This window comes from Erithacus rubecula (assembly GCF_903797595.1).
Source record: "Erithacus rubecula genome assembly, chromosome: Z".
NCBI lineage: Eukaryota > Metazoa > Chordata > Aves > Passeriformes > Muscicapidae > Erithacus > Erithacus rubecula.
Window position 1 is genome coordinate 16,516,906 of NC_136661.1, and position 23,397 is coordinate 16,540,302.

The 23,397-nt window shown below is 39.1% G+C and overlaps 1 protein-coding gene across 1 annotated transcript; it reads left to right on the top strand.

Annotated features, from left to right (window-relative positions):
* Positions 1-672: 672 nt before the first annotated feature.
* Positions 673-20,438, top strand: ESM1 (endothelial cell specific molecule 1). Its single transcript, XM_079330625.1, has 4 exons — positions 673-807; positions 11,306-11,975; positions 15,772-15,927; positions 18,035-20,438. The coding sequence occupies exons 2-4, from the start codon at positions 11,651-11,653 to the stop codon at positions 18,133-18,135; spliced, it is 582 nt and encodes a 193-aa protein (XP_079186751.1). The 5' UTR covers positions 673-807; positions 11,306-11,650; the 3' UTR covers positions 18,136-20,438.
* The last annotated feature ends 2,959 nt before the right edge of the window (positions 20,439-23,397 follow it).

Here is a 23,397-nt window from a genome sequence, read left to right on the forward strand (position 1 = left end):
TTACTCAATTTCAGTCCACCCTGAGGCTTTATTCCTCCATCCTATAATAGGAGGGAAACCTTTGCTAGCTTTGAAATACTTGAGAGAGTGCCTGGCCTCCCCCCTCTATGCGTGAGGAGGAGGACTTTGGGACAGGGAGAGTGGCAGGAGCCCTGCAAAGTGTCCCACAGCTCTGCATTTCATTAGCACCTCTGAAAATACATGGTGGAAGGTTCTGCAGCTGGAGATGAGCAAAAGAAAGGTCCGGGAAAAGGAGGTGGCCACTGGTGTCATTCACTTCTAAAAGCACTGCTGGGCTGGTTCTCAGAACTGAGACCAAAACAGGGAAGCCACAAAGAGTAGGTCCTTGCATGTTAGAGATTTGCAATGACAGACACCAACAAAGCCTGAAAAAATTAAGCTAGAAATACATTAGAAGAGCTAATTTTCAGCAGCTTGTGGCAGAGTTTACTGAACATACTAACACAGCATTCACAATCCCACTTTCACTCAGGGACAGAAATTTAGTCTTGTATTTTTTTTACCCAACGTGCCTTAACACTAATCTCTAGGTGCCTGTGAGGTGTTCCCTTGACAGTATCTCCCTGTTCCTAAACATTGGCTTCTTCTACCAGACCAACTCTCCTGTGCTATTTTTATCTTTACTGGAAACTTATGAGTGGATTAAGGGATCCTGCCTCAGGAACCCTTCTGCCCTTGGCCAGGTGTATGCTCCTCTCTATGCTCGCACTTCTCAGCTTCATCTGCCAGAGTTGACTCTGTCTCTACACTTCTGCCTCTACAACTGTTTTAACTGAGGTGTTCCAGGTAAGCAGTATTTCTTAAGGATTATTTTCTGAGAGGTCTGACTTGCTTGTTGCCTGTCACATAGTCATTTTTGGGCACAGAGAGGAGCCCCTGAGGCTGACCAGGCTGTACGCAGAGCTGACAAATGGCACTGACGTGATGTGTGGCACTGAGCAGAGCACACAGAGCTGACACACAGCCCTTGCCTCTATCCATGAGAGGGGACTGGCAGCTCACACACAGCACTCTGGGGTGCAGGTCAGTCAGGTTTACTCCTTAGGTTCATACTGCTCTTGTGCTGGTCAGTAGTGCCTGATGTTTTGGCTGTGCATCTAATGCCCTGCATGTTCAATTTTTTGTTAATTATTTTTTTAAACAAGCTTCTATTTCTCAGAACAGAGGGTGTAATTATATTTTGTCAACAACTGCTGTTTCCTGAAAATGTGGTGATATGTTTGAAGCATGGACTGCCTCCATAGCTTCTAGTCAGTCTTTGTTTTATCTTCTGACTACAATGCTGCCTGCTATCTAGCAAGCTGTAAAGTAACAGTTGCCCGTTTATAAATTGTAGAAGTTGTCCTTTTGGGCAATGCAGTGTGGCATCAAGAAGAAACATTTAGAAAACAGAACAATTAAAACAGAACAAGTCATCAGATTTTCAAGATAATTTTGTTCAATTCTTACCAAATAGAAATAAACTCAGAAGTTCTTTTGAACTCTGAATAAGTCAGTTCATCATACTCAGACAAATTATAGCAAGTAATTTTCATATATCTGCTACATCTTTTAATTACAGATTTCTAATTTTAAAAATGTATCCTATTCTCATTGGGGGCCTGGCAGCTGGTGCTGACACTTCTATCCTTGTATGCTTATAACCCCACAGTCATCTGAACCAGATGTTTTTGGATTGATTTATGCATTTCATAATTAATGTATGAGATTACAAGTAGGCTTAATTTAATCACAATTCAATTCAAGATGGCACAGGTTATTTTCAAAGCAAGGAACCATGGAAAGATGAGCGAAAAAGCCTTTTTTTTTTAAAAAGCCCTTATATAATAATGCAATAGGAACTTATATACCTTAGCTACTTACAAAGGCATACATTAGATTTAATATATAAACAACATAGTTTCAGAGACTTCATTTTTACGAATTATTAATAATGTTTTAGTAAAAAGCAAGAAGATTTTCCCTATTAACACAATCTTACAACACCTTTATTTCAATAAAAAAACAGGTCTCTCTGCAGTTACATAGAAAAACAAGAAAGGAATAATTAGAACAGTAGCATTATCAGTAAATGAAAAAATTAAATATTATTTAAATCACTCCTAATCATACCTGTACTACTAAGTAATAGTTACGCATACTTCACAAATTATTCATTAACAAGTCCAGAGAAAAGCCATGAAGATAACTAGAGGGAGGGAACACTTCTCCAGTGAAGATACACTGAGAGAATTGCAATTATTCATCCTGGAGAAGAGAAGATTTTGGGCTCACCTAATAGCTGCCCTCCAATATCTGGAGGAAGCCTGTAAGAAAGATGGGGAGGAACTTATTACAAGAGCATGTAGTGACAGGACATTGGAGAATCGCTTAAAACTGAGAGAGAGTAGGTTTATATGAGATGTTGGGAAGAAATCCTTCACTCAGAGGATAGTGACTGGATTTGGAGCTGGTTGCCAGAAGCTGTGGTTGCCCGTCCCTGGAATTGTTCAAGGCAATGTTGGATAGGGCTTTGAGCAATGTCATCTAGTGGAAGGTGTCCCTGCCCGTGGCAGGGGAGTTGGAACAGATGATATTTAAGGCCCCTTCCAATCCAAATGATTCTATGTTACATGAAAATAGAGTGGACTTTGGATTCGTATGTGTGCAGAACCTGTGACATACTCAAACAGCAATGGACCACAGTGACAGTGACATAGCTTTCACAGGTTAAAATCTTGGGCATGCACATCCCTGGCCAAAAAACCACAGTCCTGTCTGGACACTGGTCTTAGCAGAGTTCATATAACAAATATTTGCACGGAGCTCACAATTATCCTCAGAACTTTGGGCATGCTAATGGAGAACTGTGGAAAAACTTGCACTTCTCCCTTTCACTGGAGGTTGTGAGAGGCCCTGCGTTTCAGGGTAGCCCAGCCAGGCCTTGACAACAAATTTCTCTTATGTACAATCCATATCATAATAAAAAGAATAGTGTGGAGACAGCAGTTCTACCTGCATCACTGAAGATACAGCCCAGGCAGAGACAGAAGGGAAACCTGCTGATACTCACGTGTTGTTACTTTTCCTTCTGTAATATTGGATGTTTCCTTGGTGTGGCTCTATAATAGAACACAGGTATGTGAGAATATGAGGATGCTGAAATTGGTGATACAGGATGCTGTGGTGCTCATGATTCTAGGTACATCAACTTCAGGGCTACCACGTTCACAGTGGAGTGGAATGGAGTTTGTGCTCATCCAGGAGTAGAAATGGGTTGGAGTTAACTCACCCTGTGAAATGAGACTCTGCTGCAGCAACAGTCAGCCAGGGAGTGCCACATTTGACAGAGTCTGCACATCAAAGTCCTGAATTATTAAAAATCACCTTACTTTCTAACAGACTATGCTGTCTTATGAGAAATGATGTTGATTTTATCAAGTGGTCTTGGCCTCATTGAGCAGAAATATTGAGAGTACATGAACAAAGTGAGAGCCCTGCTGGCTATAAGAAAGTGTAAAACCTGGACTAAATTATAAAGCAATATATAAATTGTTTTTCTTCCAGACCTCTTTCCTTCCCCTTGTGTCTCCTGCATCCAGTGACTGAAGCCAGGGTCACAGTCATGGTTACCTGTTTTGATACTCATATTTGGGACAGCAGTCTCCAGAGGGTTTGTGCTTTCTCCAAAGTGCTGGGTTGGCTTTTTCCCTCCTCATGAAGCTTGGTTGCAGCTTACCATCCTAGGCAGTGTCTGCCCAGACCAACACTTCCAGTGACTTTGAAAGGGTTTCCATCTGCACAGACAGTGGTTCCCAAGTCCTGTTTCAAACACTTATCTTAGGCAATAGACAAATAAAAACCTCCTTTCCCTTTATGCTGATTTTTGAGAATTTCTATTTTTACAGTGAATGCTTTGTAAGTAATAAACCCAAACATTCCTTGCTTTAGAAAACAGAAAAAGCCACTAGGGTCAGCATTGAAGGTACTCTGCCCAGTTCTGGCCCTAGTGGCCTCAGGGGCTCCACATGAGGGAACATCTTGTACACCACAGCTTTGGGGACTGTCTCCTACTGTCAACAACTGTCTCCAGCTGACCTTCCTCTTTGTTCCCTTTGCAGCTTCTTTACATTCTGGGTGATTTACTTACCCAGCACCCAGCCAGCATTCATAGTCCAAAACATAATGGGCCAACTCCTGGCACAGGGAAGAGGATCCATAATGCAGTGCAGGGCACAATTAAAACATAGGATTGAGTAGCAGCTATCTGGTTTTAAATAAATAGTCTAAGAAAGTGCTTTTGATTACAAAGAATTTCAGAAATGTTTCTGGCTTAAAAAGCTTATTCTATAATGGAAATGAAACATCTAAAATGACTCAAGTTCACTCTATGACAATTAGGACTATAAAGTAAAAGAGAAGAATTATGTGCCATTATGGAGAAATCACATATTCAGTCTGCCAGATTCACAGTTTGGAAAGATGGCTCCAGCTTTGTGTATTTCACTCATATTTTATTTTCCCATGTAGTTTTCCTAAAGAATAAATCTTCTGGGCATTTGGTAAAATGACTGAAAATAATCACCAGGTTTTGATCAAATAACTAATGTTGATCAATTAACAAAATTAAAAAAAAAGACTACTTGTGTTTTTATATTTTATTCTCATATATGCTGAGTGTATATAAGTGCATATAAATAATCACATTTCCGAGTAAAAATGCAAGATCAAGTTCTGCACTTGTAATATTGCTAGTTAACATACCTCTTTTAGCAACATATTGAGAAAGCTGAAAATAATGAAATAAAAGCCAAAATAGATTTGGAAGTGATTAGGTTCTTTCTAGGTTTACAGCTTATAATTTTAAGCTTTTTAGCAGTTTTGTTTCTTAATGAGACCGAATTTGTCACAGGCAATATGCAGCTGTTACTCCTCATTGCTTTCTGATTAGAGCTTGTTTGCAAACATTCCTTTCCATATTTTGAGTAAAAAGCACGTAGCAAAGATCATAAACATTGAAAGCATCATGTGAAATGTTGACTCTGCTAAAATGAGTGGCACAGCACTTATGTCATTGGGGTCAGCATTCATGCACAATATGTGTACTCCAGGGAAAGAAGAAAAAAATAATTTGCAAGCAGAGCCGTATGATTTATGGAGCAAAGAAAAAAGGATGTAGGAACCATGTGCGTGAAAATCCTTTTGCCACAGTGGGGAAATAAAGGGTCCTGTGTTAGTTCCCTCCAACTGCATTGTTCTTGGGCACCCTGACTGGTGTCTCTTTTCATGGAAACCAAGATATTAATACAGTTTGTTTCCAAACCTGTTCACTGAAGTAGAAGATACCAATTCATGTAGCACAGAAATGGCTGAGGACCAGCTGCCAAAAGTCTCCTTTAACACGGCTTTGCTCCAGTTAATCCAAAGTCTCTGAGGCTTCAGCTGGAATAGACAAGATGGAACAAGTGTGAGGATTGAACAAGAGAAAGTAATAAAGATGGAATAAAGGAATATAGTCTGCTGAGCTTTTATATTTAGGGTGCTTTTTGTGTGTGGTATAAGCAAACTTGCACATAGATCAGAGAGAAAGTACAGTATAATAAGGGAGAAAATCTAAGGCTGAGAGAGAGAGATCATGTGGAAGAGGGAAGTAAGAATAAAACATCCACTCATCCCAAGGAAAGAAAGTATGTGTAACACTGGGAAAAAAATCTAAATAATAGTTCCCATTGGTGTCGTTACTGCTTTCAGACCTTGTCTGGCTCTTCCCTGGAGCTGTGTTCCTTAAGAAATGCAGAAGTCCTCCTCTGGCCTTTCTGGAATCACATAATTATTCTGGAAGACTTCTCTATTTAAAAGATGAATACTTACGAAAGTGAGAGATTTCTCCTTAAAGAAAAGTGATGATTGATAAAGATTTGATATGCTTGCTTATCTAAGTTAATTACTTCCAATTGACTTTTCTCTGCCTACGGAAGTCATGCTGGCTATATTTCAAAGAATACATGGAAGCATTAGCTCATGAAGACACCTAACCCTAACTTACACAACTCAACATTTCACACATATGACTGCAGATTTGCTTGTTAGCAACACATGGAGCACAAGAAGATAACAGGCTTTTAATAGGTTTGTCATTCATTACAGGAAATAGCTACTTAGTCAAGTCAAAACTATATATAAAGCATGGCTAAAACATTTGCAGAAATGTTGTAAGACAATAGCACTACTTAACTGAAACAAAGTTTCAAAATACATGTTTTGGTACAGAAAGGTAGAAATCACATTAATACTTAAGGTATGGTCGTATTCCTATAAAGGTCTATAGAGATTTCAATTTTTTAATCTTATAAAACAGATATTGACTTGAGTTGCAAGCAAAAGTATGCTTTCTAACCAATCCTAAAATATTTGATTCTAGTATTTATAACTAGAAATTGAAACAAACAGTGAACTTTCAGATTCTGCACAGTCATCAAGAAAAAGAATACTGATTCAGTTGGAATTTGGCTTATATATCAGGGATTCATAGAATCAGAGTATAATCATATTTGGATTGAGTAAAGATAAAATCCATATGGTATTTGTAATTTTACTGACTGTTGTGTTATTGTTTATGTTTGAGAAAAAACTGATGAAAATGCTTTTTAAAATCTAATATATTTTATTCTAGTTCTGCAGAGAACTACTGAGAGAGAGTCTTCATAATGATAGAGAAATGAGTGTGTGTTTCTACATCAGTTAACTATGTCAAATAGTTAACCACATTATCTCAGCATTAAAACTAATAACTATATGGACACCTGACCCTCTAAGCAGAACTTGCAAAGAACCATCATTTGCATCTTGGGTTTTTATGTTCATAAAGAAACAGAATATTTGATCATCAGTCCTGAAAAGATGTTTTTCTATACAGACAGGCTTTATTTCTCCCTAGGTGTACATATGACTTATCTGGTGTCATTTAGATTTCTAGAACCAAGAAGTGTCACAAAAGAAGCAGCTCCTGACAAAAGTATTGATAAAATGGGTGTGAAGTGGGTAACTTGGGCTGTGGGTAACCAGTCATTGAATTCAGAGCAGCAAATTTTCTGAAGTATAGAAAACATATGTGACTTTCTCCTATTATTCAGAAATCCCCTGGTATAGATCTTGGAGGTCCTGAGCACTTCCTCTGGAATTGTAAATGTCTTGAAAGCATTAAAAAAAGTTTTCAGCGTAACAGAATCACAACATAATTTTTCATCATGTTTCCCCATTTAAATCAACTGTGTATTTATCATGTATGACAAACCCAGATTTGCCTGCCGTGGAAAAAAATTTACCCTTGCTGCCATGTAGTAGAATTTTACACCACCCTGTGACCTTTTTTTTGCCTCTTGAACATCTTCTCCAAGCATAGAAGAGCCATTTGATTCGTAACTGAATTGAGAGAAAGCCAGAGATATCTATTGTGCAGATTATTTTGGTGATTGTAAAATCCCTGGGAATACCTGTTCTGTGAAGAGACACAAGGCAGAAGTCCTGCAGTCAGAGCCCATGACTGTAGCCCATGGAAGAACAGGAGAGTAAGCAGCACAGACCTGACAGGGTCCAGCTCCATTTCAACGGGAAATGCATTTCAGAGCATAAATCATGTGCAGTAGGTTTGGCTGGCAGCTCCCAGGCTGCACATGCCACGTATTTGCATTGGACATATGGGCAAGTATATTTTTCTGTGCTCCATAGAAGCTGTGGCTCTCACTCCTGAGGCTCTCTGCAGGTAACCCAGCACATCCAGTCATTTCTATGGCAGCTCCTCCAGTTTGTGCCTACCCTGCAGTTTGTTCTCTGCGTAGCACCTGGTCTGCCCAGAGAAAGCCTGAAAACATCACTTGCCTTCAGCAAGTAGGAAATATCCCAAAGTATCTATTTTTACCAGAATGGAGTTTCTATGTTACAGCTGGAACAAAGAATAATTAGCAATTCATTGAAAAGATACAAGAAAAGAAATCATACAAAGGGGAGTCCTTGCTGCTATCTCACTTTCCTGATTCTTATCTCTTACTTCCTATTTCTGGCTTTTCATTTTGGACTTTACAGGTCAGCTTCCTTTTGGTGTTTCTCTTTGAATTTTTGCTTTTCATATAGCATTGTGCTTATGGCTTTTTGAAAAGGAAGCCTGGGAAAAGGTTGGATTGTTCAGGAATGTGCAGAAACATATTTTTAGTTTAGGGACTGTCTTTTGGAAATGAGCAACGAGGGTCATGCATTAAATAATTTCCTATGTTTAAAGAGATATTACTGCTTCTTGCTTAATCCTGATTTTATGCATTTAAAAGGCTGGATAGTAACAGTGGCCAGAATGCTTTAGTTCAGAAGAGTGGAGGTAAATGTTTCTCTATCTGAAGAGTAAAATGAACAAAGCCAATTAACCTAGTGAGGAGACTGTGCCCATATACCAATGCAGACTAACCATGTATCAAGACATTTGCCTTTTCATGGAGATTTTTAACAAGTGGGATCAGACTTTTTAGATGGCATAAATACATCAAAACCATCCCATAGGCTGCTTTTGCTTGAGAAATAGATTATTTACAAAAGAACTGGAAAAATGGTTCTCAGAAGTATTCAGCTGGAAACACAACTTGCTGATATTAGATTGCAAGTTCCTTGTAAGCACGGCACCCAAGGGTTGAAATCTTTTTGCTTCTAGAAGGTGTGCCAAACATTATATATGGTGATGTAATTATGATGTAAGCTGGCAAAAAGACAATTTATGTAGTAAATTTGGAAACAAAATAGCTCTGATCTGATCCATAAGGTCTTCCACCTTTGAAATATGTTTATACCACAAGTTAAATAATGGTGGCAAAATTTCTGCTGTTGATATCTGAGGAAGCTTCATTAATTCCCACTGCATCGACTTTCATGGAAGACCTTAGTTCAGGGATTAAACTTTTCACTGGAAAGGAAAGCTTAATGGATTCAACAGGTAAAACAACAGAGAAACATTAGAACCAAAGAGAGTGACACTGGATTTATTTCACTATTTAACCAAGGGACAGTGCAGAAAATTTTGAGTATCCTTATTTCCTCTATGATACTCATGCATAATCCAGACACTTATCTGTTCATATTGTTTTCTTCCATTATATGTATTTTTTTAATCCATTATAATAATTTACTTTGGCTTCTAGCTCCAAGCATAGGATACAGTTTTCATCTTATTCCAAATAATATTGGCTAGTTGCTAGGGGTGTGTGCTGATTCCTTTTATGATTTCTTTTCTTCACCACATCTGTGTGTAATTTTTTTATTAATCATCTCTTTAGGACATTTTTCCTGTGAGAAACCCAAATGTGAGATGTAGTCCTTTTTAGATCTCCTCTGGTGTATTAGATAAGGAGCATTTCCAATTAGTATTTACAGAGTAGGATTTTACCAGCTGATAGTTACTACCAGGCATAAATGTCTATGTGTGGATGGGTCTGCACACTGCATGTCATCTGTTATCTCCTCTGAGTGAGCAAGCAGGTACGAACTAGAATTAAATTAAGGGTGAGCCTTCCTGCTCCTAATGGCTGCAGACTGGTGAAGTCTCATGTACCAAGGGGGCAAAGTTCTTTTTTTGGCTCTTTCAGCCTTAGAAGCAGCTCTGGCCCATGTTTTGAGAGGGTTACTGGCCTCAGCTGTGCTCCCTGGTTATCTGACTGAACTTGGCATCTCTCTCCCAATGAGGGACTGCCTAGTGGGATTTACACTGGCTCCTCAGACCCACAGGTTACAGCCTGACCTATTAATATAAACCAATCTCAATTTTAGTTGATGCTAAGCCAGCAGACATGGGCAGTGGTTTACATTATTCTGCTGACCTGAGAACTATGGAAGAAATTGTTGTTTTTTTTTTTTTCTAAACAGATTTTTGCAATATTTTAGTTGTGATGGGGGTCAATGGTAGGACATCAATGATCTTCTCATTACAACCTTAAATTTGTGCTCCTCCTCTGGTTTTAGCTGCAATTTTCATTTTCATCTTAGAAGTACTCTTTTCACTTCTTAGAGGATGGCTGCTTTGTATTTTGAAGATAAAGCTGTCTTCTACTAATTGAGCTAATTGCTCTCAGCTCATGCTTACCAGTAGTACTTCGTTGGTTTATAAGACCTCAATCTAACTCTTTAATTTTTTTTACTTATTTTTTTTAATATTGACTTTTGACAAGTGTTAAACATACTAGGCCAGTCTCCCCTCCCCTCCCCTTCCCATATGCAACATACACTATACCCCATCTTCACAAGACAGAAGAAGTTAAGCATTTTGATTTTGGATTTATCAATTCACATTTGCATTAATGAAGAAAAAGCTTTCCTGCTGTCCTGTATTTCTAGCCTAGTCCTTTGTTTTACTTGGCAGCCTACTGGCAGTGTCTTTAGCCCACTTGAGACAGGATTCCCAAGTGACAAGCTGGTCAGTTTACTTTGGTTCCCACTAACTTCACTGGCAACAACTTTTGGTATTCAAAGATTTATTTATGGCTAGCTTTATTCCTTTTTTCCTTTCCTGTAGATTTTTTTCAGTGTAGAAATTTTCATCTCTCCAGTGGCTCATCAGTTTCACTGGACTCCACTTGTTTGCTGTTTCTTGTCAAAGCTCTGGCAGGATAAATAAAGTCTAAGAGGGGAGACAGAGGAAACAGATTTGTTTTCTGTTTATTTACATTGGTTTCATTGAAAAGCAACATCAGAGCATCCCACAGAGTTTGTCAGAACAGAAGTGGTGTAAAAGGAGGAGAATCAGCCCCCTGGATTTGTGTTAACGCTGTGCAGACAGTGCTGATGATGGATGGGGATTTCCCCTTTGGTAGTGAAGCTGGGGCAGCTCACTGCTCACTCTCCTGAACTTCCTGTGGAAGATCCCACAAAACGATGGGTTTTGTCTGCCCAGTTTTTAGTTCTAGCAGTAATCTTTGAGTGGAATATTTCAGTCATCTTCACTTAAATACTGATTAAAAAGTACTATTTCGATGCAGGCAGAAAAATCTACTGAAAAATCTAAGCCTGGCTATTAAATGACATGATCTCATTTAATTCTCCAAAATAATCATCCACATCCCCTAAAGAGTATGGCAAAGATTTATTCTATTAAAGATCATTCTTTCAGCAATAAGATGATTCATTGTGATTTTCTTCTGACCATACAAGCTGTGATGGCAAGGTCTCTTGCCAGCAGTGTGCCCAGTGTCACAGCAATCCCTGTCCTGCAGGAAGGTATGCAACCTCCTCGGGGTTGATTGTTTTTTTGCCTTTTTTTTTTAACTCTTGGCAGACGTCCTTGAGCATTTGAAACGGATGTGAGAGAGTTTTTAGTCCTCATGCAAAACAACCAACTAAACATAACAGATTACATCAGCTCAGGCTTTTCAATTCCTGGATGGCAGCAGAGTGCTAATCCAACCTTCATCCTGGATTTCATAAACTGAAACAAGGGAGGCTGGCAGGAGCAGCGCTGCCGGATTGAGGAAGCTGACGACGGTGCAACATGTGGGCAACACACTTTATAAAGCTCATAAACTTGTAGGCTGATGTGTGCAGCTACCACTTTGGATTCTGTACCGCTGCTTCCCTCGGCAAGAGGCACCAGCAGGCTGAGCGCTGAGACCTGCTCTCTGGGATGGAGCATCTACGCCTGCAAGACATGAAAGGCTTCCTGTTCCTCACACTCCTCCTGATGCCCGTGCAGGCTGGAGCTGCCTGGAGTGCGAAATACGCAGTGGATTGCCCCGAGCCCTGTGACAGCAACGCGTGCAGGAGCACAGCGCGCTGCAAGCGCACGGTGCTGGACGACTGCGGCTGCTGCCGCGTGTGCGCGGCTGCGCTGGGCGAGACCTGCTACCGCACCGTCTCGGGCATGGACGGGGTCAAGTGTGGTCCTGGGCTGAAGTGCCACTTTTACACTGAGGAGGATGATTTTGGTGATGAATTTGGTATCTGCAAAGGTAATGATATTCACTTTGTATGCACCCACCGTGGCAATCTGATAGCGCGGTACATGCAGAGTTTGCCTGTTGCTTGAAAGGTCTAAAATGGGATTTTTCCAGCTCATGCCTTAGCCAACAAAAAAACGGACAAAATACCCGCTCTCATTAGAAGGCGTTGCATGTAGTGGGGCAGGTTTGTTAATGCGAGGACATTGTTTACACCTGGGGACTTGTGTGAGGAAATAGAGACAGGGTGTGCTTGAAGATGAGATTTTTACTACGGCTTGAGAGACCCAGGCACTAGTCCTGTTCTTTCTGTTGATTTGGTGGGTGGCTGCAAGTCCAGCCTTGCCTCAGGGTCCCTGTCACAGCTGCACACCCCTGGGGGTGATGCTCCCTCTGCACTGCTGGCTGCCTGCCCAGGGACCAGGTGGTCACCCTGGGTCTGGGGGACGGAGAAAGCGCTGCCCGAATGCTTGGAGACTTCGTCCTGTCTAATTTAGTCCTGCCTTTGAGGTGCTCAGTCATCCCAGGGATGTAGTCAGGGGAGGCAAACAGAAACCCTCCTGCCTGAAAAATGGCAGTAAGAGAGCAGAAGCTGACTGAGAAATGAGAAGCCAGGCACTACTTTCAGTTTATTCCAGGCTGCATGCTGATTTCTTTAGTCAGAGGCTATAATCACATTTTTCATTTAGGAACTATTCTTACTCCATTTAAACAGGGGAATCTTTAAATGATGAAAAGGTATTATACTTGTAAAAAGTAGGGTGAATTTTTTAAAAAATAAACTATTAAAAAAAAAAAAAAAAAGAACCTTGAATGCAGTGGGTTTTGCTGTGTTTGTGTACCACTTCAGTATATAGATACAGATAAGCCTTAGATAACTTCCTTAAAAGTGGGAATATCTTGGAACTTAAATATCAGGAGTATTAATAGACTCAGATAAAATAATTACTTAGGACCTGATGCTGCAAAAATCACTTAGGCTGGTTCACATACAGCACACACTTATTTATCTTATATATAATAAACTCATGCAAATGGTTGAGTGTGAAACCCAAAACAGTTGTGGGTAGCAAAAGAGTAGAACTTAAACAAAAAGATTATGTCTTTGGTGCACTCACCAGGAAAATATTTTACTGAGATAATTGACTGATCTTCAGTTTATTAAAAATTACCACAGTGCAATTATACTACCTATAATTTAATTAACAATTCTTTTGAATTAGTGTGTACTTTTCACTGTCCCCATAGGAGTTTCTTTGCAATAGCATCCTTTGAAACGGAAAAAAGAAATATTATAGGACTTGAGATCTGAATCCCCATAGCTGAACCTTGGATGTTCTGCAGAAAATGCAAAATAAAATGGTTGGGTTTTTTTTCCGATCAGCCAGTGAAAAATTCAGTAATTTAAATATATCCATATTTTGACTTAGAATTATAAATTGGTGCTTAGAGATTGTATTCCTCATATATTTATTTCCAATAAATACTATAGATTTAATTTTGAATTATTTTTCTTTCTTCATCTCAGCTCTGAGCACAATATTTCTCTGGGGCCAGAGATTGTTATTTTAGATATCCATTTGCAGCTATGATACCAGGTCACTTACTCATTTTAATAACTTCCATGTTTGTAATAACTGACAGATGCAGGATGGCTAAATTCTCTCTGGCTTCCTGTTATCAATTTACTTTGAAGTTCTGAAAAAATGACCTGAACTCTCTGTTCTTCAATTTCTTATTTCTAAAATGGGCAGTATATATTCCTGAACAATTTTTTGGATACTTTTATAGATAGTTTTATGGATAGAAGGGTGCATCACACTATTATCAATAGCTATGTCATTATGGCCAGAAGCAAAAACTTTTTTGGTGCCCTTGCTTCCATTATACCACTGGGAACTATCTGCAATTTATCTAGGAGCAGGGTCCTGTTGAATAAAAATCTTATAAAAGAAAAATTTACTCAGATCTCAATTTCATGAAACATAAAGGGCCACATCTGTGTGGATTATTCCACACAGAGCCAAGTGCTTTGAGCTCAGACTTGTTTCTGTGGTGTTGTGCACAGCTTTGCATCCCACCTCTCCAGGCTGAGCACCTGCAGCTGGCAGATTGATGCTCCATGCAGTGTGTGCCCTTTGCTTGTCTCCCAAAGAGGGTGTGCACACACAAACAGTTTTACTTGGGTGGGTTTTTGGTTTTGCTTATGTGAACAAGCAGCAGATCAAAGAGTGTCCTTGGAGAGTGTTCTCTCCATGAAGGTATGCTAGCATACCTTCTGGATATGCTCTTTTCATTTATAAGAGCATATCCATTTGGTACACAGAGAATTGTAAAATGCTTGCTACACTATAATGCATTAGCTTGATTTTCATACTGCCTAGGCTGTATGGCAAATCTAAAAGTTCGCATTTATTCAAGAGAAGACTGGACAAATTGAAAAGGATAGTTTTATTGTGGGGTGTTTCATGCACAGAAACTATGTCTGGATCTGGAGGTCCCACAGCTGAAAAGGAGAGATAAAATGAAGAGAGAGGTATCATTTGTGATTACTGTGGTCACCTTTCTTTAGTGTTTTGTGGAAGTCTGGTCTAGTTGATTCCTTGTCCAGCCTGGTTCCTTGGTCCAGCCCTGAACAGTCATTCATCTGCCCTTAGGAGGTGAATCAGAAACTCTCCAGACCTTGCTATCTAAGGTGACTATGTACCTCGGGTTGGCAAAGACAGTCTGAACAAAAAGGCCTTTCTCCTGGAATGTCTCAAACTTCTCCTGTGAATGATCACCTGTTTGTGGGTTTGGAAAGGACATGTTAGACACGGCTTTTCCCTGTCTCCATCTCCTTAGCAATGGTTTTGGGAAGGTATCCTGTTCAACAGCAAGGCAGAGGAAGACAAGGGCTGTAATCTCTAGTTTAAACCCTCTGGGAAGTTGTATGACCCAGCATGTGATAGGCGTCAGCTAAGGGATGGGGCAAATATCCTGTACCTGACTTAGTTTTCTTCAGAAAACATTTGTTTCCACCCCAGCAGCTGGTTTGTAGTGCTCCTCAACAAGCTTGCTCAGGGATCTGAGGTTTGAATTGGGGCATTATGTGACCACACACAGCACAACTAGGTATTTGCCATAGTGCCAGAGATCCCTTCAGGTTGTACTCACTCTCTCGGCTGGACATGCAGGTGGGCTGTGAGCCATGGGAAGGCAGAACTGGTGAGAAGGTGTTGGGTGGGAGGCTATCCCCAGGATTCAGTAGCATCTCCAGGTGGAGGGTGAGTTTGCTGGATAGTTCCTCAGGGTCAGGCTGCATCTTCCACCCAGACTGCTGGCCCTGGCCACAGCACCTCTGCACCGGGTTGCAGCACTAAATCACAACACAGATAATATCATAGAGAACCACATAGTGAATTCAGGGAATTTCTGGAGTCGCCTTCCTCTCTAAATTCAATCCTAGTCCTTAAACTAAAGGTTCTATAACTGTGTACTTACATACTCATGTTGTCTTTAACTCAGGCAATTTAGTGTAAGAATGGATTTAAATCTAAGAGTGTTTGAGAAGGATTACCGGTAGCACATTGTAAATAACTTATAAGAAATGAAATTGTGTATGTAAAGTGTGTCAAGGTTTGTTAACTGGAAAATACTTGTAAAAATACTTGTAAAAAAAAAACAGTCAACAGGCTGAAATCCTGTAGCTAAGGTCTAGCTGATCTCTACTCAAAAATTTTCCACTTTCAAGCAGACCAGCTATTAAGACAGTAGCTGACTTGGATGGCTGAGAACTGCTTTGCTGTATTTTTTTTTTTTTTTCCAGAGTGTCCCTATGGTAGCTATGGAATGGAATGCAGGAAAACCTGCAACTGTCCCTCTGGCATCTGTGACAGAGTAACAGGGAAGTGTCTGAAGTTCCCATTTTTCCAACTGTCTGCTTCAAAGCCTCCAAATCGACGAAAAATATCTTCACACACAGGTAAGTCTTTGTGGGACAATTGATTTTAGCAGAAAATACCTTGCACATGATCTGCTACCACTCTGTGTGTGCGTGGTGGGTACTGTGGTGGAGCTGTGCAAACATTTAACAACACAAGGTAGGTTTGTTTTTCTTATTGCAGCTTCCTTAAAGTGTGGCAAGGAATTAAGTGAGCTGTGACACTTAGTAGAAACACTTTGAAATACTTTGCACATATTGCATGTGCTAGCAGTACTTCACCTGTGGAGCAGGAGGATGTGCTAGGATTTACAACAACCAGTTCAGGATTTCACTACATTGCATCTGCTGCTTTTAGTTTGTACATAGTATAAACAACATTTTTTTTCTCATGAGGATAGAGCTTTAAATGTTTTCAGTTGTCTGTGAATGATTTTATTAAATGTTTCATTTTAGTCATTTGTCACAGTATCTCTGGAATAAGTTATTTCCTTTACACTTATCTCTGAAGCTTGTAATAGATATGTCTAGAATTAAAATTAAAAAAGAAAGGAGTGTGACAAGCTGGAGTGTTTTTGATGCACCAAGGAAAGATCACTGAAGTTTTTAGAGGTGCAATTAAAAATTTTCCTCTTTTTTTCTCACCTGATAATACTGAGGTATGTTTGACTGAATAATGTTTACTCTAAACATAAACACCAACCAAAATAAATGGATAGAAGTCAAAAGAGAAAAAAAAACACCCAGAGATTTAATCGTAGGACTACTGGGATCTTTTATAGGGTTTCATCTAAAGGTCTTTGGATTTAATTTTTTCTCCAACTGCAGTTTGTGTGCAATTTAAAATTTTCTTCTGTTATATTAGGCTGTGTGGAGTTTTCTGTCTTTATACAAGATTTTTCTTTCTCCCTTTCTTTGCTTAGAGAAAGCTAGATTGAAGCAAACTCATGCAGCACATGTTTATATCACATTGAAAATAATTTCAAAAAAAGCCTCTTACAAGATAAATCAGCCCTGATGCTTTTGTATTATTCTACATGACTGTGCTCTTTTGTCTTTTCTCGTTCTCTTTGTTACTGAGGATGCCAAAATATTGAGGGTGCTTGCTTTTTTCTGTATCTAGTCTATATTCCAAACCTTCCCAGATAACCTATTTGCATCAGTTCCCTTTCCTCTTCCTCACTTGCCTTTGGTCCCAAACTTTCTGTTGCCTCAACATTTAACTGCTTGACTTATTCCAGCCAGGATGAGATATTCACTGCATGGAAACAAATGGTGTTTTTTACCCTTGCAAAAGTTTCCCAAGGAATTCTGTCCTCAGAGGTCTGTCACTGTTAGCAGACCAGGGACACTACGAGTAGTACTCCATGGGGTGGTCACACAGAGTTTAATTTAAAAGTTATCTTCAGAAATAGCTATAGCTTCCAAGTGATCTTCAGTGAATTAAAACAGCTGTAAATACTTCTGTATTTTAAACAGGCAAGTTTCTGACACATATGTTTTATAAAGACCACTATACCTATATCTACCCTAGCAAACTTAATGTGTCAGAGCCTGGTCCTGTACATTGCAATTCAGCTCCTTTCATGGTCAAATAGTAGGGCTGTGGACAGCATGCTTGTCCCAAACAACCTCAGCCACAGCTCAGGAATCAGCCTCAGCCAGGGACTGTCTCCAGTTGACAAACTGAATATCTTTTACCTATTTTTGGAGAGTAAGAGAGCTTAGTGGCACGCACCAGGCTATTCCATGCCAGCTGGCCTCAGTCAGAGAAGAGCTGCAGGGGAGTTTTATTTACTGCTGTAGTTACTGAGGATGTTGCTTGGTCCCGTGTCACACTGGAGTTAGTGTTACAGTCAGAACTGGAAACTGAAGTCAAATCAGCCTTATGCTTGAAGCATCAGAAAACAGATATGACTTATGCCTTAATTTGGTAAAAATTTCACAACTAGTTAATTGGAGATAATTTTCTGAGTTTTCTGCAAATACGTTAAGGATTTTCCAAACATGTTATGGGTTTTCCAGAGTATTTCTAAAACAATATTTTAAAGGTCTCACATAAAATCCATCTTTATTTTTGTGTTGTGTTTTTTTGTTGTTGTTGTTTTTTTTGGTTTTTTTTTTTGGTTTTTTTTCATTTTTTTTTCAGACAATGACATGGCATCAGGGGATGGAAATTCTGTAAAAGAGGAATTCATTAAAGAGAAAGTTATTCGCTCTCCAGTAATGAAATGGCTAAATCCTCGCTGATATTTACTTACACTTGTAAGACTTTCAAGTGAATGCATTTCTCACAGATTAATGAATATGCAACAACACACTTTAAGAACAAAGTAGATCTTAATGTATGAATATGTAATCTCTGAAGCTCAAATGTGACCTGTTTTTAATGAGAAAAATGTTTACTTAAAAATAGACTTTGTACAGTGTATATGGCTTTTGATATTTGTTTTGATAATTATTTGAACAGAGAAATGTATTGTGGATTTTTGAATGTATACTTACACTGAAAACCCAACATGATCATTTAAATAATGCCAGAGGCTGACTCTTGCCAGCCTGAGGCTGGGAAAGCTCTCACTGAATGAAGAGGACAGTTTGGGTGAGTGATACTATTGATGTGGAACCATCATGAAAGAAACACACATAAACAGCACCTCAGATGGAGGGAACACCCCTGTTCAATAACAATAATAACAACAAAAGCACAACAGTGTAAATTAAATAAACCAACATTAGTTCTTAACGATTTTCTAGTTTTTGGAAGCTTGGTGACAATTCCTCAGAGATAAATATGCCTTTCTTCAGAGAGAAAACACCCAGCACTTCATTTTATACATTGTGAATAACTTAGGCAAGACACTGCAGACATACATTGTATTTCGCTGAATTTCTAAAGTTAAATTTTGTACAGAAAAACAGCAGATTGGTAAATTCTGCCAATTTGTAGAAGGGGATCTGAAACAAAAGAAGCTGCTTATCATAATTTAAATATATATGTTTCTATAAACCAGCTAGTTGGTGTAATTAAGACAATATATGCATTTTTTGGAAAGAGTGGTGAGAGGCCAGCAAAGAAATCTTCATGCTTTCCATCTTCACTGCTGGCTATGGCCCAGATGTGACTCACAGAGAGTTTATTTGATCCAGAAAAGACTTGGACCCTCAGCAAGTGACAGTGCAGCCACAGACTACATTATTTTGGTACCCAGTCCTTTGTTTCTCAATTGCATGAGCAAGAGATGCCATTTCAGTCAGGAGAAAAACTTACACGTGTTAGAGTGTTGCAGGAATAGGCAGTCTTTCATTCAGCCTAAGCTGGATGATATATGTGAAAGTCAAAAATTACCACTGAGAAGGGCTTGCTAATAGGTCTGGAAACAACCAGATCCACAGATAATGAAAATTGATGTTGCAATGTCAGAGTGAACCTGAATGCCATGAGTTTAGAAACAGCCTTGTAACACAGAGCACTCTCATTGGAAGTGTGGCTTGATTTTAACATTTCCTTTGAAATCGACCTGAGCTTTGGCAACGATTGCAGTGAGAGAAGGAACACACAGTACAGTAGCCAGAGATAGTTTGGGATCTGAAAGCACACATTTAAAACTATGAACAACATAAACTTTAATGTCTTTAAAGAGATCCAAAGTCAACATCTGTGAAAGCAGGTCACCTGAGAAAGCAGGAATGAATCATGCTGATCTGCAACAAGAGGATGATGACAGAAGATTCAAATGTCAGTATGACCATACAGATTCTCTTGCCATGATTGGAGACATACAAACATAAATCTCAAGCTAGCATAATAACACATTTTAACTGTATTGAATGTTAGGGTCTGAGAGAGAATAATGTTATCTTGGGCTGTTTACTAGCAAGTGAATTGATTCTAATCTACTGATATCAAAAGTAATTTCTTTCTTGATTTCAGTGAGAGCAGGATCAAACTGGTCTTTTAGCAGTCTGATGAGAAATATTTAAAGAATGTAGTAAATACTGCATACATTATTAATATTTTGCAACAGTGTCATAAATGACATTACGAGTTCTTGAATGTAAATTTAATAAGTCAGTTGGTTTTAAAAAGTGTAATATTATTATTGTTCAATAAAAAAAGACAACTGAAAGCATTACTGTCTACTGTGTCTATTAATGACAGAGTAAGCCTGTTGGTGATGGTGCATGCAGATTAGGTATGCTTTGTTCTCAAATCCACAGAAACAGTTTCACACTATCTGCAACTATTTCAGCAACTTGCTGGGACTGTTCATGATTGCAGAAAATGTGCAGTGTCCCACGTAATGAAAGATTTGTTCCACGCCATTCCAACTACCTTCAGCTTCACAACAAGGTGGCTGGATCCTAGCTGCCTACTTGGAACAGCCAATCCTTGGCCCATCCCACTACAGGAAGGACTTGGAAGTTGTCTTTTCTTGTTAGTCTGGTCATCACCATGCCAGGGACTATTTAGCTGTGGAGCAGAGCCAGCAGCTCCTTGATATTCTTCATTTATCATAGAGTAGTGACATCTGAATCCACAACAAATCCACAACAAAGTCAGGAGAAAGGAGGAGATAGAGAGGCATGCCTTGAAAACATTTTTGGATGATTTTTACTCTTTTTCATCAAATTTATAAAATGCTTTTGCATATTTTCAGCTGCTTCAGTGATAGTTTGTTGCACACACAACAGTTTTCAGGCTGAAATTACATTACTTCATCCCGTTATCCTTTATCCATTGAAACATTTCTCTGTTGCTGCCAGTGATAATGGCACTACAGTAGGATAGGAAATAATGCAAAAGGTAATACACCCATGTAATAGTAGAATTTTTAGGTTGGAAAAGACCTTTAAGATTGTTTGAGTTCAACTGTTAAGCTGAAAAATCTACTACTACTCCTGAAGTAAAAGCTGTGAGATGGTTCATCACAGAATGTAGTCATGTCATCTGGAATTTAATTTGTTTTCATATATTACTTACATATATTATTTACAGTATTAATATATTTGGCAAAGAAGCCTCATAACTGTAAGCTACATAATATATGCAATGACTCTCTTTTTTTACCTAATGTGGGATGACACTGATAAAAACTGTGATTTAATGCAGTTTGTATTGCAGTCTGTACTATAGGGTGTTGCAGACCCATTACAGTTCAAACAATATGTAATCAAATATTTTAGAGCAGTGTCTAAAGCACACAGAATAGAGAAGCCTGGAATATATTCAGATATATTTCACCCATGATTCACATAATATGCAAGAAATATATTTCCACTGTAGGTCAACTTTTCATGAAAAACAGTCTTATCAGCATCAACTGTGAGAAACATCTTTAGCGTACCCAAATGTATGATTTAATTATATAAAACATTGACACTTGTATTGTGAGATTTATTACTGCCTAATCACTGTAGTGTGATTAACAATATGAATTTGCCACTCTGACCCACTAGGACACAGATACTGGAGCAAACACATCAAAGAATATTTTAAAAATATAAAATATATTTATTATTACCTCTGCACATGCTCGCTATTTATCTAAATGGACTTTCAGGTTACAGCAGCACTTTGAAAATATTTCCTGACACCTGCAAAATTGGTAAATATTTCCTGTTCTTCTTGTGTCTGTCAAAAATAGGAATTTCATAAATAGGACTGATAACTTCACAGACATCATTATCCTCCCTTTGACCCATCTTAATGTGGTTTTCACTAGTGTTTGTGAGTGTCCAAGGAAACTGGTGGGTTCAGGCTTTTTTTCTCTTCCAAAAGTGGCACCATCTATCTTCTGGGGGGCCAGACACCAGGCACAACTCAATTAATTGGCTTAATTATTTCAGCATAGGTGAGTTTAGTAATGAAATAGGTGTCAAAACACCAAGACATCCTCATGCTGAAGTATTCCTTGCCCTCTCTTTTGCAGCAGCTGCCAGTAACCCCTGTACACGTGCTGAGTACCTCAGTCATGGTGGGGTGCTGGTTGCACCCATGCCTGGGCAGCCTGGTTTTCCTGCAGGTGCCAGCAGGGAGCCAGCCACAGTCCTGGCAGCTCCATGTCCCCTGAGCTGCCTTCCTGGTTCTGCAAAATGCTCCGTGTAAACAAACAAACTTGTGTTTGGAGGAAGAAAAAAGACAGAGATTTCCTTAACTTTATTAGTACATGGTGCTCCTAATCTCCCCTGATCCCCTCCCATTCACTCTGCTTCCAAAGTAGTTGCACCTCAGATTCATGTGCTTGCTCCCTTCCTACTTTTGAAAGCTATTAAGTAAAAGTTCAACTAAATTAAGGGCGACAGTTGATTATACATGAGCTTAGCTTCGCTACTCTAAGGAAACACAGAATAATTTTTCAAAAAATGACATAATTGATGCAGCTTTTCTGCACTGCAGACACTGAGCCTAACTGAAGTGGTTTTTTTGATAAACTGTAACCAATGAAATCCTCTGAATGCTACTCGAAAATATCTTTCTTCCTCACAGGAGAAACATCTATTTTTGAAGAACAAATAATGGTTTGGAATGCCATTGAAATCCAAACACACTATTAGTATGTTCCTGAAAAAAAAAGGTACAATGCTGGGGGAGAATGCACCAGAGCCCTTGCAGCTGTGTCACACTTTCCTGTTTGTTATTTTTAGTTTTCCATTGCTGCTCTTTATTTTGGGCTTTGCTTTGCTTCCTATGTAGTTTCCCCTCAACTCCTGTATCCCTCTGTCTTACATATTTCAGGCATTTGGCTCGCTCTCCATTTTTTCCTCCTTTTCTTTTTTTTTTTTTCTTCAAAGGAAACCCAGGCAATGCTGTCCAGTTTCAGGAAGTCATGTTTCTCTTGGCAGTGGCTGAGTTCTTGGTTTTCTAAAGGGATTTAGGAAATTTACATTGCTAGTTTTCAGCTTTTAATGTACTTGGGCTTCATAAGCATAAAGAGCAGCACACAAAGACAACTCAAGCCTGTTCTGTAGGCAAGTATGTCCTCATCTTTTCACCTGGAAAGCCACCAATACCCAGTTTCACCTTAATTTCCCAGTCTGGCATTTAATTAAAAAGGAACAAAAATGGGCTCTGGTGAAATATTGTATCATAAAGAAGTTTTGTGTCTTCCCCCCCACCCCCTTTTAATACAGTGAAGTATTAGTAATCTTGTAGAACCAAGTAACTTACCTACAGAACAGTGGATATTTTCACCTGTTAAAGAGGTACCACAAATTTTAAGTAATGACTGAATGCTTTGCTAGCAGCCTAGGACCTATCTGCAAAGAATTAGTCAGGAATTTTATCTGGTACTTAAAAACATACAAAGATTTTTGGGGAAAATTTTTGTTTACCCCAAAATAAACTTTCTTACTGGGGAATGCACTTCTTTGCATGTTTGTACTCAGGGACTCAGAAATCAGCAGCCATATGCTTAATCTAAGAGATGGTGTTAAGAAGCCCAAACTTTTAGCACATTGAAACTGATGTCATGATTTCTTGGGACTTGGGTCCCAACCAGGGCTGTGAGC

Excerpts from the sequence above, each read along its gene's own strand:
- ESM1 (XM_079330625.1), top strand. The coding sequence starts at position 11,651 with ATGGAGCATCTACGCCTGCAAGACATGAAAGGCTTCCTGTTCCTCACA. Across the intron at positions 11,976-15,771 it reads TGAATTTGGTATCTGCAAAG|AGTGTCCCTATGGTAGCTAT; the intron begins GTAATGATATTC and ends TTTTTTTTCCAG. Across the intron at positions 15,928-18,034 it reads AAAAATATCTTCACACACAG|ACAATGACATGGCATCAGGG; the intron begins GTAAGTCTTTGT and ends TTTTTTTTTCAG.